General features: G+C 41.5%; 1 protein-coding gene across 2 annotated transcripts in view; it reads left to right on the top strand.

Annotated features, from left to right (window-relative positions):
* Positions 1–11,562, top strand: part of COL1A2 (collagen type I alpha 2 chain) — a 35,698-nt gene extending 24,136 nt beyond the window's left edge. For both annotated transcript variants that reach the window (XM_043588875.1, XM_043588876.1), the window contains 19 exons: positions 671–724; positions 1,422–1,475; positions 1,573–1,626; positions 1,723–1,830; positions 2,190–2,243; positions 3,364–3,417; positions 4,391–4,552; positions 5,260–5,367; positions 6,041–6,148; positions 6,584–6,637; positions 6,725–6,832; positions 6,977–7,030; positions 7,412–7,519; positions 7,978–8,031; positions 8,154–8,261; positions 8,596–8,854; positions 9,233–9,417; positions 10,109–10,351; positions 11,089–11,562. In XM_043588875.1, the coding sequence (XP_043444810.1) occupies positions 671–724; positions 1,422–1,475; positions 1,573–1,626; positions 1,723–1,830; positions 2,190–2,243; positions 3,364–3,417; positions 4,391–4,552; positions 5,260–5,367; positions 6,041–6,148; positions 6,584–6,637; positions 6,725–6,832; positions 6,977–7,030; positions 7,412–7,519; positions 7,978–8,031; positions 8,154–8,261; positions 8,596–8,854; positions 9,233–9,417; positions 10,109–10,351; positions 11,089–11,235 (2,076 nt within the window). In that variant the 3' untranslated portion in view covers positions 11,236–11,562. The remainder of the gene's footprint in view (positions 1–670; positions 725–1,421; positions 1,476–1,572; positions 1,627–1,722; positions 1,831–2,189; positions 2,244–3,363; positions 3,418–4,390; positions 4,553–5,259; positions 5,368–6,040; positions 6,149–6,583; positions 6,638–6,724; positions 6,833–6,976; positions 7,031–7,411; positions 7,520–7,977; positions 8,032–8,153; positions 8,262–8,595; positions 8,855–9,232; positions 9,418–10,108; positions 10,352–11,088) is intronic.
* Positions 11,563–12,681: the final 1,119 nt, after the last annotated feature.

The raw sequence follows: 12,681 nt of genomic DNA on the forward strand, positions 1-12,681 counted from the left end.
TTAAATAGAATTTCAAGTGACTGTTCAAATTATTATAGGGCTTTAGAAAAACAAAACAAAACAAAACGATAACTCTTACATTTTAAAAAGCCAAAACCTCTAACAAGGTCCCATTTATTCAAATGTATGTCCTAAGAATTTATCACCTGAAGAGCAGTCCCAACGATTACCTGTTACTGCCCTGGTGATGCCAAAGATAATCCCGTAAAGGTATAATAACCCTACCAGAGCATTGGCAACATGGTTCTTCCAGGCCGTCAGCTACCTCGGTCCTTCTTCTCACCTCCCTCAGAGCTGATAACTCACTCTGGCACATTGATAATGGTCCTTTCTCTGAGTCACACAGTCCTAGTGGTCTCAAACAAGGCTACTCATTTGCTGCTCTCTAGGGAATTTGACAAGAGCAGAGAGTTCAGATCTCCCCAGTTCCTAACCTGCCCTTGACTGACACATTTCTATAACCTTTGTCACTGGGATACTTTCCTCCTGAGAGCCGCTTCTAATAGTTTTGATAATTAGAACTGAAATGCATCAAAAGCCTTCTCGATGTCCATCCAGAGTGTGTGGTGAAAGTGTTCAGTCACTGTATAAGCACAGCAAGGGGGAATGGCAAGGGTCACTTTTGAAACTGGGGGTGTTATTAATAAGACTCATTTCCTTTTGGTATTAGGGTGCTCCTGGTGCTGTAGGTGCCCCTGGTCCTGCTGGAGCCACTGGTGACCGGGTAAGCACACATTTTCACGGAGTTGCAACTCTCTGAGCCAACAGCAGTATCTAAAATTTCCTGCCTGCCCCAGCCCCAGGGAGCCCCAGCAATTCATTTTTATGACTTGGTATAAAGCCTACTTATTTAAAAACCTATCTGTTGTGATGGGGCAGCAGGAAACAAATGCTGTGTGTTTAAAGTTCTCTTTCCCTTCGTATAGATGTGCTAGCTATCTGATCTATACTTTAATCCCTATCATTTGTTTTAAAGACTTTCCCTGTTGCCCATTAACAATATCCTAATGCACTGAGCCTTCTCAAAGCCTTCAATTGTAAAAAATCAATAAAATACATAGTGTGCCCATTTCACATCGAACAGTCTACTTAAAATAGACCTTATTTATTGTATTGCACAGATTGCAGCAAATAGATCAGCTCAGTGTCCATCTAAAAATTAAAATGTCCTCCTCCTAGTATTGTGGGCACTGATTTATAGTGTTTTTGCAAGTGTATGACCAATACCACTTCAGCCCCCAAAATGAATACAACAGTAAGCACAGTAAGAATCCATTTTATTTTACTGTCTGAGATGAGCATTAGTTTTCTCTTCTGATGTGACTGCAAACCCTGACAAGAGCCCACTGTCTACCGCTGTTCCCTCCCCCCCAACCTCCTCTTTGAGCACATTAACGAGCTCATCTTTGGTTCCATTAAAGGGTGAAGCTGGTCCTGCCGGTCCCGCTGGTCCTGCTGGTCCTCGTGGTAGCCCTGTAAGTAGAAACCTGGGTCATTTTGGACACTCATAGCCTTTAGACATGAACGAATCTAATACTGCTACGACGTTCTTCAATCCCTTCTCCCACCTAGGGTGAACGTGGTGAGGTTGGTCCCGCTGGCCCCAACGGATTTGCTGGTCCTGCTGTGAGTATCACATAATGACAGTTAACCCCAAAACATCCCAAACTGGCAAGTAGAGTGAGCTGGAATGCCTGAACTCCAACTATTCCTTTCTAACAGGGTGCTGCTGGTCAACCTGGTGCTAAAGGAGAGAGAGGAACCAAAGGGCCCAAGGGTGAAAATGGCCCCGTTGGTCCCACGGGCCCTGTTGGATCTGCTGGCCCATCCGTAAGTTGAATTCATTGGCGGTCAACACAGCCTGTGTAGTTACCCTTGAAATCTTATCATTCTACCTATATCAATCAAGTGCCTACTGTAACTACACCAGGAATGTAAGAGTTAGCATTTGCATACTGCTTTATAATTTATAGAAATTTCATAAATATTGTCTCATCTTACTTCTTTGGTAACCCCATGAGGGTGGTAACACTGAAAAAAGGACACTTATCTTATGACACAGATTATCATTTTTGATTTCGGGATTTGCTTCTAATAGATATAGGAATGATACCTTTGAATAAAAAAGCAACATGTAGAAGAACTCTTTTGTGATTTGACCCCATCTTTTTTTGTCAATTTCCCTGTAGGGTCCAAATGGTCCCCCTGGTCCTGCTGGCAGTCGTGGTGATGGTGGCCCTCCTGTGAGTATTTATAATGGAGGACATTTCTTTCTTTAGAATCTATGAAAACCTTGAAACTTTGGAGATTTTTGGTTAATTTTGGACTATAATAAGGAGACTCTTTAAATTCAAGTTAACTTTATCTGAAGATATTCTGGTGTTGAAGTGATAGTCAGGCCAAGGGATATTAACTTAATCCCAACTGGAGCTCAGTGTAGTGTATGTTGCTACCCCTCACCTGAGGCAATAACCAAAGTTAATGCCAGGTTGTTGAATTGTGAAATGGGTAAAAATATTTCTCTTTATCCTTTTGACGATGCTCCCCTTCTCCTGCCTGACCATGCCCTTTCTCTTGGCACCCAGTGCTGTTATGCAGACTCCTTAAAGACCCAGACCTCCCAAGGAATGAACTGCACTGACTCCTTCCTGCTCTTGCTGGACAGCAATTAATACTCATGGTCTTTTGTTGTACCTTCCTGTGTAAACAAAATTACTTATCCAGTGTCCACTTCTTTTGCACCCAGCCAAGTGGTTAAGACATTTATTAACGTATGCACATCAGTGTGTAATAATGGCATGGTGTCTTCTTGTTCTTAAAACCATCAGGTTACATACCGGCATTTCAAAAAGGACCATCAGAGCCTTAATGCAAAATATGGATGTTGCAATTGGGGCACGCTGGTCGGAAAGCTGTGTAGAGATGGAAGGTCTTTGGGGTTCTTGTTTTTTTTTTTAATTTTTTTTTTACCGTTTTTATTTATTTTTGAGACAGAGAGAGACAGAGCATGAACGGGGGAGGGGCAGAGAGAGAGAGAGGGAGACACAGAATCTGAAGCAGGCTCCAGGCTCTGAGCCATCAGCCCAGAGCCCGACGCGGGGCTCGAACTCACGGACCGCGAGATCGTGACCTGGGCTGAAGTCGGACGCTTAACCGACTGAGCCACCCAGGCACCCCCTTTTTTCTTTTTTTTTTAATTTTTTGGGGGGTTCTTGTTAAATAATACCCTATAGGAGGGTGCCACCACCTACTCCTTGGTCTATCTGTGGTCATGTGTATTGAGGAATTGTCAGAGGAGAAGTTTCCATCTTACATCCCTAGAGCTGCCATTGATTGTGGAATTTTAATGTGCTTGGTTCTTAGGGTGCTACTGGTTTCCCTGGTGCTGCTGGACGGACTGGTCCTCCTGGACCCTCTGTAAGTAAATCACTTCAAAATGTGTCATTTAGCCAAACAACCTTGCCTCTAATAGGAAATTGGTAAGAAGCTCTCTAGAAACACGCTACTAATATTTTGCTATTACTTTCCTGGTCTGAAATCAGTTTTCCTGAACCATTAAGGCAAAATCATCACAAATTATATTTTATAATATCGGCTTAAGAGTCTTTTATTCATGTGAACACAAGTCCCTTTTTAGGGGCACGGTCTCTTCGTTAAAAATAAAAAAAAACAGAACAGTTTTAGTCACATATCAGATATTTCTATATCTAATTACCCTTTATGGCCAACATTCTGCCTCCGTTGTTAAGGTATAATTGTTCCAGAATTTAAAGGTGGTTTGGCCTCTAATTTAATTCTGATTCAGACTCTCCTGTCAGGACTCAAGAGAATTTAATTAATTACCAAGGATTAAGTCTTCCGGTTAAGGTTTCAGGGAAAAAAATCACAAAGATGTTGATTTCTTGGAATCCTTTTACAGGTTCATAACAGAAAAATCTTCATTCCCTGTAGGCATTTAATTAAACCTAGTTGAGAGCATATGTGATTCCTCAATTATGAACAAAATTCCAGTATTGTCTTTCTTCAAAAAGAAATGAGCAGAGTCCTCCAAAACCCAAAGTCCCATTCATTGACGACTAACTCTTCGAACTCTACATAGTTCTGATTCCAATATGCCAGGATCCTGGTAGCACAGCATTGCTTTTCCTCACCAACATTTGCCATAGCCTCTGCTTCAGTTATTCATTTTGCCATAACCTTCGGAGAAAGGATGGGAGCTGCTTCTCTCCATAAGAAAGACTACTACAAACCCTAAACATGTCCCCCAAATGGTCAGGGTATCATCCTGTTGCTTCACACTGTTTGCATCTTAATATCTGGAACCTCAGCTGCTCTCTCCCAGGTCTGTGATGATTAACTGAGGATAAATAACCTTGCCATTTGCTCACAGGGTATCACTGGCCCTCCTGGTCCCCCTGGTGCTGCTGGTAAAGAAGGACTTCGTGGGCCTCGGGGTGACCAAGGTCCAGTTGGCCGAACAGGGGAAACAGGTGCATCTGGTCCCCCTGGCTTTGCTGGTGAGAAGGGTCCCTCTGGAGAGCCTGGAACTGCTGTAAGTGATTTCAAGCTTCTCTTTCTTAATACCTTGTGTTGAATTAAAATAAAGCCTTACACAGATCTTCAAGTGGCATATATTTGTTGATGAGTGTTGCAGGCTTTCAAGTAGAGCTCAATTTGAGCCAGGAAATCTGTCCAACAGATACTGAGGTGTCATAGCTTCAGCAGTTGCTCAGAAGGCATGAGATGGGGATGACAATAAATGAGGGAACTCACTCTTTTATCAAAATGGCACCTTACTGGTACTGGGAACTGAACAGAATCCCATTGCCATGGTCATCCTATTGTAAATTTATCAAATCTCAGCAAGCTACCAATTCCTTAAACATGCATTGTTCAGTATCGTTGTTACTCTGAAATGTGTCTTTCTTAGACCTGGTTCAGTTAGAGGCCGAGGTCAAAATCTGCATCTTGGCATAGATTCCATAAAAACTCTATTTCACTACCCCAGATGGCTTCATTAATCACAACCACATATTCTTTAATGTCGTTCTATTGGTGTCAGGGAGGAACTGGGTACAAAGAAATATACTTGCCAACATGAAACTCATCACTAGAGAAAAGATATCCAAGGATACATCCTACTAATAGAAGGTCACTAGCTTTTTTCTAAACCGAGGATAGCGCATTCTCACAATCCTCAAGCCAACCCGTATTGTCACTGAGGGGCTTATTAGTAATGGTATTTTTCCTCTTGTTCAGGGACCCCCTGGAACCCCTGGTCCTCAAGGTCTTCTTGGTGCTCCTGGTATTCTGGGTCTCCCAGGCTCTAGAGGTGAACGTGGTCTACCAGGTGTTTCTGGATCTGTGGTAAGTGTTTGACACCATTCTTATTCTCATTAACATAATAAAAGATTTTAAAAGCTGCCACTTCAGATGTGACAGATTGATCACTGAATAACTCCACTTAAGATTTTTTATTCATGGCATTTTCTTTATACAGATCACATGTCACTTATCTAAGAAGCTTTAATACCACCTTACTTAGACACACGCTATAAAGATACAGCTTAATATTATGCAGAATGATTTTTGTTCTTTTTACATGCTTAAGAACTATATAAGCTCTAATTGCATTTACTCCTCTGCAGTGTGAAATGCTGGCATCATTTATCCTGTTGGAAGAATGAAGCTCTGGAAGTTCTGAATCATTCCATTAAATCCTATACATGACAGCAGCTAGGGCTCAGCTCACCTCCATAAACTCTCGCAACTTTATGAATTCATTTCATTTGGGATATCGGACGTAACTAGGCTCACCTGTACAGAACAGCATTCCAAAATTCAATAAAGCTGACCATCTGAGTGTGTAGGATGAGGGCAAGGATAACACTGATGACACTTCTTACCATTTTGTGACCCATTCAGTCTCACTGTACCTTCTCCTTGCAAACTGGAATCTCCTCGCCAGGGTTGTTTAGGAAGGATGAGGTTTGCTCTCAATCCAATAAGAAGAATGTTGTTTTGTGTTCTCTGCCTCTAGGGTGAACCTGGACCTCTCGGCATCGCTGGTCCACCTGGGGCTCGTGGTCCCTCTGGTGCTGTGGGCGCACCTGGAGTCAATGGTGCTCCTGGTGAAGCTGGTCGCGATGTGAGTATGACGCTTGGTTTGTCATACCAGACTACATACTAACTACATAAACATAGCTAGAAAACCTATCTGTGTTTCATTATGTGCAACATCATATCCTGAGCTGAGTTCCTCTTGTTCCAAGTTTTGGAACAAGATGGTCTGTTTCTCCATTAAATCAGCATGTACTGACCACTCCTGGTATTGAAAATACGAAAAATTACTTGGACTGGGGGATGGATGGGTCTTTGAAGAGCATGCTTCAAAGTTGGCCAAAATATCCAAAACACCTCTAAAAGAAACTAGGTTGGCAAGTTCTTGCTCCTGTCTTTTAACAGTCTGAAAGTGGGTTCACTAGTGAGCACTGGGAGTGATGAAGACGGAGGAGCTGAACTATAGGGGCTGGTGGGTTAAAGAGCCTCACTAAGTGCCTTCATTGGTGTGGTGTCTTCACAGGGCAACCCTGGGAATGATGGTCCCCCAGGCCGCGACGGTCAACCTGGACACAAGGTCAGTATACCTCTCTGTCTTTCTCCAGTTGAAAAGTGACTAAAACACAGGACAGTTTGATGCTAAACTTCACTTTGCCTTTGGTAGGGAGAACGCGGTTACCCTGGCAACATTGGTCCAGTTGGCGCTGTGGGCGCACCTGGTCCTCATGGCCCCGTGGGTCCCACTGGAAAACATGGAAACCGTGGTGAACCTGTAAGTTTGTAAATACCAGTCCCTTTGTGCTGCCATCTTTGTAGGCTTCCCTTGTGACCTCCCCACACTTGGGAACTGTGGGGGCTTGGGGAGGAGAGTTTTGGGCTTGGCTGATCAGTTATGTTTTTCTTTTTCAACTCACAGGGTCCTGCTGGTGTTGTTGGTCCCGTTGGTGCTGTTGGTCCAAGAGGTCCTACTGTATGTACATGGTGATGATTTCTTTACAAATTAACATTTAAGGAGCCTCAGTCCAGACTGTCTGTGAAGGAAATAAATAATATACAGGCTAGACTTCATATTTTTTTAAAAATGTAGTCCATGTTGAGAATTGCTACAAATAGCTTCTAAGTCTCTTCTATTTCAAATCCTTTCTGCTTGTTTTAAATATTCACAAAAATCTAGCCACTTCACAGGAAGCTCAACTAAAGCAGATTAAGGGAATAGATAACACCCCCATGGCTTTTAAACCTTTGCACATCCTGAGTTGCTTTGTAAACAGATTAAGCAGTATTTGTGGGCACGGGAGTCTCATTTTCTAAAGAAGTAAATGTCCTATCCGCCCTTCTTTTTTCTATACAGGGCCCACAAGGTATTCGAGGTGATAAAGGAGAGCCTGGTGACAAGGGGCCTAGAGGTCTTCCTGGCTTAAAGGGACACAATGGACTGCAAGGTCTTCCTGGTCTTGCTGTAAGTAAAATGTGGACATCATGCATGTATACGGATCTTAAAAGATTTCCCTCAAATTTTCGCTGCCGTTGTTCTGAAATGTCCTACATCATATTCATTTCCCATTCTCTGGTTCACTCCATCTCGCAGAGATTAATGCCATTTCATCCCAACACAAAAAGGTGAGGGTTAAGGGAAATTGAAATATACATATATTAAAATCTCTTGGCAACAATGTCCTTCAACCCCACTTAAAATAAATATAATTAGAGGAATGACTAATATTGCACTGCTGAAATAGCTTGTAGAAAAAAATATAATTGAATATAATAGACATAATGGGAGAAAAGAGCCCCATTTTACATTTTCAATTTTCTCAATCCAGAGTCCATTGAAACTAAAGTTTTCCATTCAATTTAAAAAAACCTATTTGTCGACACGTGTTCTGAAAGTGTGATTTTCCTGTTCTCTCTTTAAAGGGCCAACATGGCGATCAAGGTGCTCCTGGCTCTGTGGGTCCTGCTGGTCCTAGGGTAAGTCAATCTAAGAGACATTTATCTCTGAAATGGAGTTTATGCCAGGCACTGAGCCCAGGCCTCTGCTTCCTTGTGGGGTTTTTACTGACTCACTCAGACCCAGCGTCCTTCTTCCCTAGGGCCCTGCTGGTCCTTCTGGCCCTATGGGCAAAGACGGTCGCACTGGACATCCTGGTTCAGTCGGACCTGCCGGCGTTCGTGGCTCTCAGGGTAGCCAAGGTCCTGCTGTAAGTATCGTTTTGGGAAATAATAAAGAGCATCACAGACCTAAGGAATATCTTCTTCAGACTAAACCAAGATGGTTACGACAACACATTAAAGTTGTCCCCCACTGCCACATGTTAGTTCTAAAACGTGTAAAAATTATCTGTATGTGATACGTTGTTTAGGCCCATCCCTGCAAGTATGTCTGAGATCAAGTTGTTTATTTACATGGACTTAGTTCTTTTTTACTTATTAGAACATGCTTGTGTGTGATGCTCGACTGAAAATCTGCTGTCACTGAGGTCTCTCACTGTGACCAAATACAAAACCTCCTTTTTCTCATGTTCACCTTTGCAGGGCCCCCCTGGTCCCCCTGGCCCTCCTGGACCTCCTGGCCCAAGTGGTGGTGGTTATGATTTTGGTTACGAAGGGGACTTCTACAGGGCTGACCAGCCTCGCTCACCACCTTCTCTCAGACCCAAGGATTATGAAGTTGATGCTACTCTGAAATCTCTCAACAACCAGATTGAGACCCTTCTTACTCCTGAAGGCTCTAGGAAGAACCCAGCTCGCACATGCCGTGACTTGAGACTTAGCCACCCCGAGTGGAGCAGTGGTAGGTCAAGATATCCAAGCCAGAATGGCCCTTCTCACAAGCTGGGCTTTGCAAAGTCAGTTCCCACTGACATGTAGAATGAAAAGGTTTTGGGTAAAAATTGCATTATATAGAATCATGCCTAATTAGAAGCATTTTCTTCTTCACCAGCATCCAGTTTCAGGTTTCTCTTAATGTGTATTTTTCATATACTCTGATTTGATGTTTCACGGAGGAGAGGGGAGAAGGAACTGTCTAATCTGGAAAGTAGCCATCCTCTTCCTATTAAATGTAGGGTAGACAATGTTACTTATAAGAATCAAAATCTTGGTCTAGTAATTATTAGAACCTATAGTCCACTCAATAAGTTTTATGAGCTAGGTCTTGTCTTTTTTAAAGGTTACTACTGGATTGACCCTAACCAAGGATGCACTATGGATGCTATCAAAGTATACTGTGATTTCTCTACTGGTGAAACCTGTATCCGGGCTCAACCTGAAAACATCCTAGCCAAGAACTGGTACAGAAATTCCAAGGTCAAGAAGCACGTGTGGTTAGGAGAAACTATCAATGGTGGTACCCAGGTGAGGAATCCTACAAACATTCCTTCTCCTACTAAATAATATTATTAAGATTGTTTGCTCTTTAATGATCTACATTTTAGTCCTTTACCCAAATGGGATTGTTAAAAGAACCTGCTCTTTTCTTGGGTTCCAGTTCTAACCTGGGATTGTACATTAAAGATGGATTGATTGAACGTACCCACACAATTCAAAGTTATTCTGCAAATTTGGCTCTACTGATAATCCCTGGAGAAACTGACTAATGACATTTAGTGTGAGGAAGTACTGGCCAGCATATGCATCCCTGTACCCATGAATGTATATTTTCAGAACATGTGCTTTTCTGAATTTTTAATCAAATCTTTTCACCAACTTTATTTCATGCCTCCTGGTGGGGATTACAGAAAAAGAAAGAGGTCTGAATCTCTGTCTCCTTGTTCTCTTATTCTAAAGAAGATACATACCCATTAAAAATACCTTATCTAGAACAGGTACCTTTTTGAGATGATCTTGCCTCAGCCTGGTAGTTCCTATGTCCCTTCTAAGTAACTAATATTTCAAAGACCAGTGAATTGAGTTTCCTGGAAAAGTACCTTTTTCCCAAGGTCAGCTCTGAGTCCATTATTCCTCCCTATACCAGACATTTTTTTTTTGACTCTTAGTACCTGAGGCCATCTCCACTTAACTAGAATTTCTATCTTATTTTCTGTAGTTTGAATATAATGTTGAAGGAGTCACCACCAAGGAAATGGCTACTCAACTTGCCTTCATGCGCCTGCTGGCCAACCATGCCTCTCAAAACATCACCTACCACTGCAAGAACAGCATTGCATACATGGATGAAGAGACTGGCAACCTGAAAAAGGCTGTCATTCTGCAAGGCTCCAACGATGTTGAACTTGTTGCCGAGGGCAACAGCAGGTTCACTTACACTGTTCTTGTAGACGGCTGCTCTGTAAGTAATAGTGAAATGTGGGGATATGCTTATTTGGGGAGTGTATTTTGGAGGTGGGGAGATGGAGTTTTAACTTAGACTGTAATGAATGAATAAGACCATAAACGGATGAATAAGAGACCTAACTTACTAAATCTATTTTCATAACTGTATTTATTTAAATTAAATTCTGAGTGTTCTTATCAGACCTTGCCTTCTGAAATTCTCTGCAATGCTAAAATGTATACAGTGTCCATGCACTAGCTGTTTTTCTTTAAACATGAGTTTGTTAAATGATGATGTCTGCCCACAATTTAAAATTACTTGAGGTTAAAAGGTCCCAAGCTATCACTTATGGCTATATGTATTTTATTTTACGTATTAGTATGGCGTGCATGCGATTTTTCTCTACAATATGCTAGACATTGCAGAAAAATTAAAATTTACTTGCAGCAGCCTGCAATACCCACCTGGTTCTCCCTTACCCACACACGCACACCCCAAAAACGATAATGTAGCAGTAAGCCACGTGGAATACGTATTGAAATTTTCTTTTAAAAAATTAGACTGGTAAGAAACTGCTCTCCCTAAAGACACCCCTGATATTTCTGTTGCAAAGAGAACATGTTGACCTTGGGAAAACTTCTTCGGAATGAACAAGCCCAAAAGTGGTTCTTAAATATCTAAGGTTCTGACGATACTAGATGTAGAAATAGTGCTGCTTTTCATATATGTACTTTTTTTCCTCTTTTAAACAGAAAAAGACAAATGAATGGAAAAAGACAATCATCGAATACAAAACAAATAAGCCATCCCGCCTGCCTATCCTTGATATTGCACCTTTGGACATCGGTGGTGCTGACCAAGAAATCAGGGTGGACGTTGGCCCAGTCTGTTTCAAATAAATGAACTCAACCTAAATTAAAAAGAAAACAAAAGAAGTCCGAAAAAAACTTTCTCTCTTTGCCATTTCTTTTTCTTCTTTTTTAACTGAGAGCTGAGTCCTTCCATTTCATTTCCCCTGCACATCTATTTGCTTAAATTGTGGGCAAAAGAGAAGGAGAAGGATTGATCAGAGCATAGTGCAATACGATTTCATTCATTCCCTCCCTTCCCCCCAAAGATTTGGAACTTTTTTCAACACTCTTACACCTGTTGTGGAAAATGTCAACCTTTGTAAGAAAACCAAAATAAAAATTGAAAAATAAAATAAAAACCATGAACAATTTGCACCACTTGTGGCTTTTGAATATCTTCCACAGAGGGAAGTTTAAAACCCAGACTTCCAAAGGTTTAAAACTACCTCAAAACACTTTCCTATGAGTGTGATCCACACCATTAGGTGCTGACCTAGACGGAGATGAGCTGAGGTACTTGTTTTGTTTTGTTCCAAATACAAAGGTGCTACCAGTATTTCAGATACTTGAAGACTGTTGATGGTGCTAGAGGACTCTGAGAAGAAAGACTCCTCTGTAATGGGTTGCGGTGTGTGTTCTTTCTTCATTTGATTTAGCATCAGTATTTTACATCTTCTTCCCAGATAAAAGTATGCAGATTGCTTGCCCAACCTCGTCCTCTTCTTTAAATTCAGCATTTGTTCTTTGCCAGTCTCATTTTCATCCTCTCCCATGGTACCAAAAAGAAGCCTTGTTTCTCGGACAAGCAGAAAGATTAAATTGTACCTATTTTGTATATGTGAGATGTTTAAATAAATTGTGAAAAAAATGAAATAAAGCATGTTTGGTTTTCCAAAAGAAAATGCTGAGTAGAATTCCTTGCTTCGATGCTCTTTGCAATATAAATATGGATTATAGCATCTCTACCAGCCGCTAGACTGTTTCTCATTAGATAGAAACTATGCAAAAAGGGCAGTGTGGTATAATAGAAAGAGCAGAGAACAAGGACCCAGGAGGTCTGAGCCCCAATTCTGACTCTGCTTCTTGCGGTCAAGGGACCTTGAGCGTTTCACCTTTCTGCCCCTCAACTTCCCTATCTAATACAGGGAAGTTTCCTTCTCTGAACTATAAACACTTGCCCTGCTCAAAATGTATAATACTTAAGCAAATGGTATTGTAGACCTAAGTTTACTCTAAGCAGAGATCCACAGAACCTTCTGGTTTATTGTCTATTAAGTACTTTGAAGCAGTGGCTGAAAGTTGGTCTATGCACAATTAATACTATTAACTAAAACAGTTTCAAATATTCAGTAAAAATGCCATACACTTAAATCTGATGCAACTGAGTACAATGCGTGTGAGGAGGTAATGTGTGTGCTGTCAATCAGCACAGACAGTTGTGGATAATAGTACCATGAACACCTACCTGCCAAATCAAGTTCATTTTCCTCCCCT

This window comes from Prionailurus bengalensis, chromosome A2 (assembly GCF_016509475.1).
Source record: "Prionailurus bengalensis isolate Pbe53 chromosome A2, Fcat_Pben_1.1_paternal_pri, whole genome shotgun sequence".
NCBI lineage: Eukaryota > Metazoa > Chordata > Mammalia > Carnivora > Felidae > Prionailurus > Prionailurus bengalensis.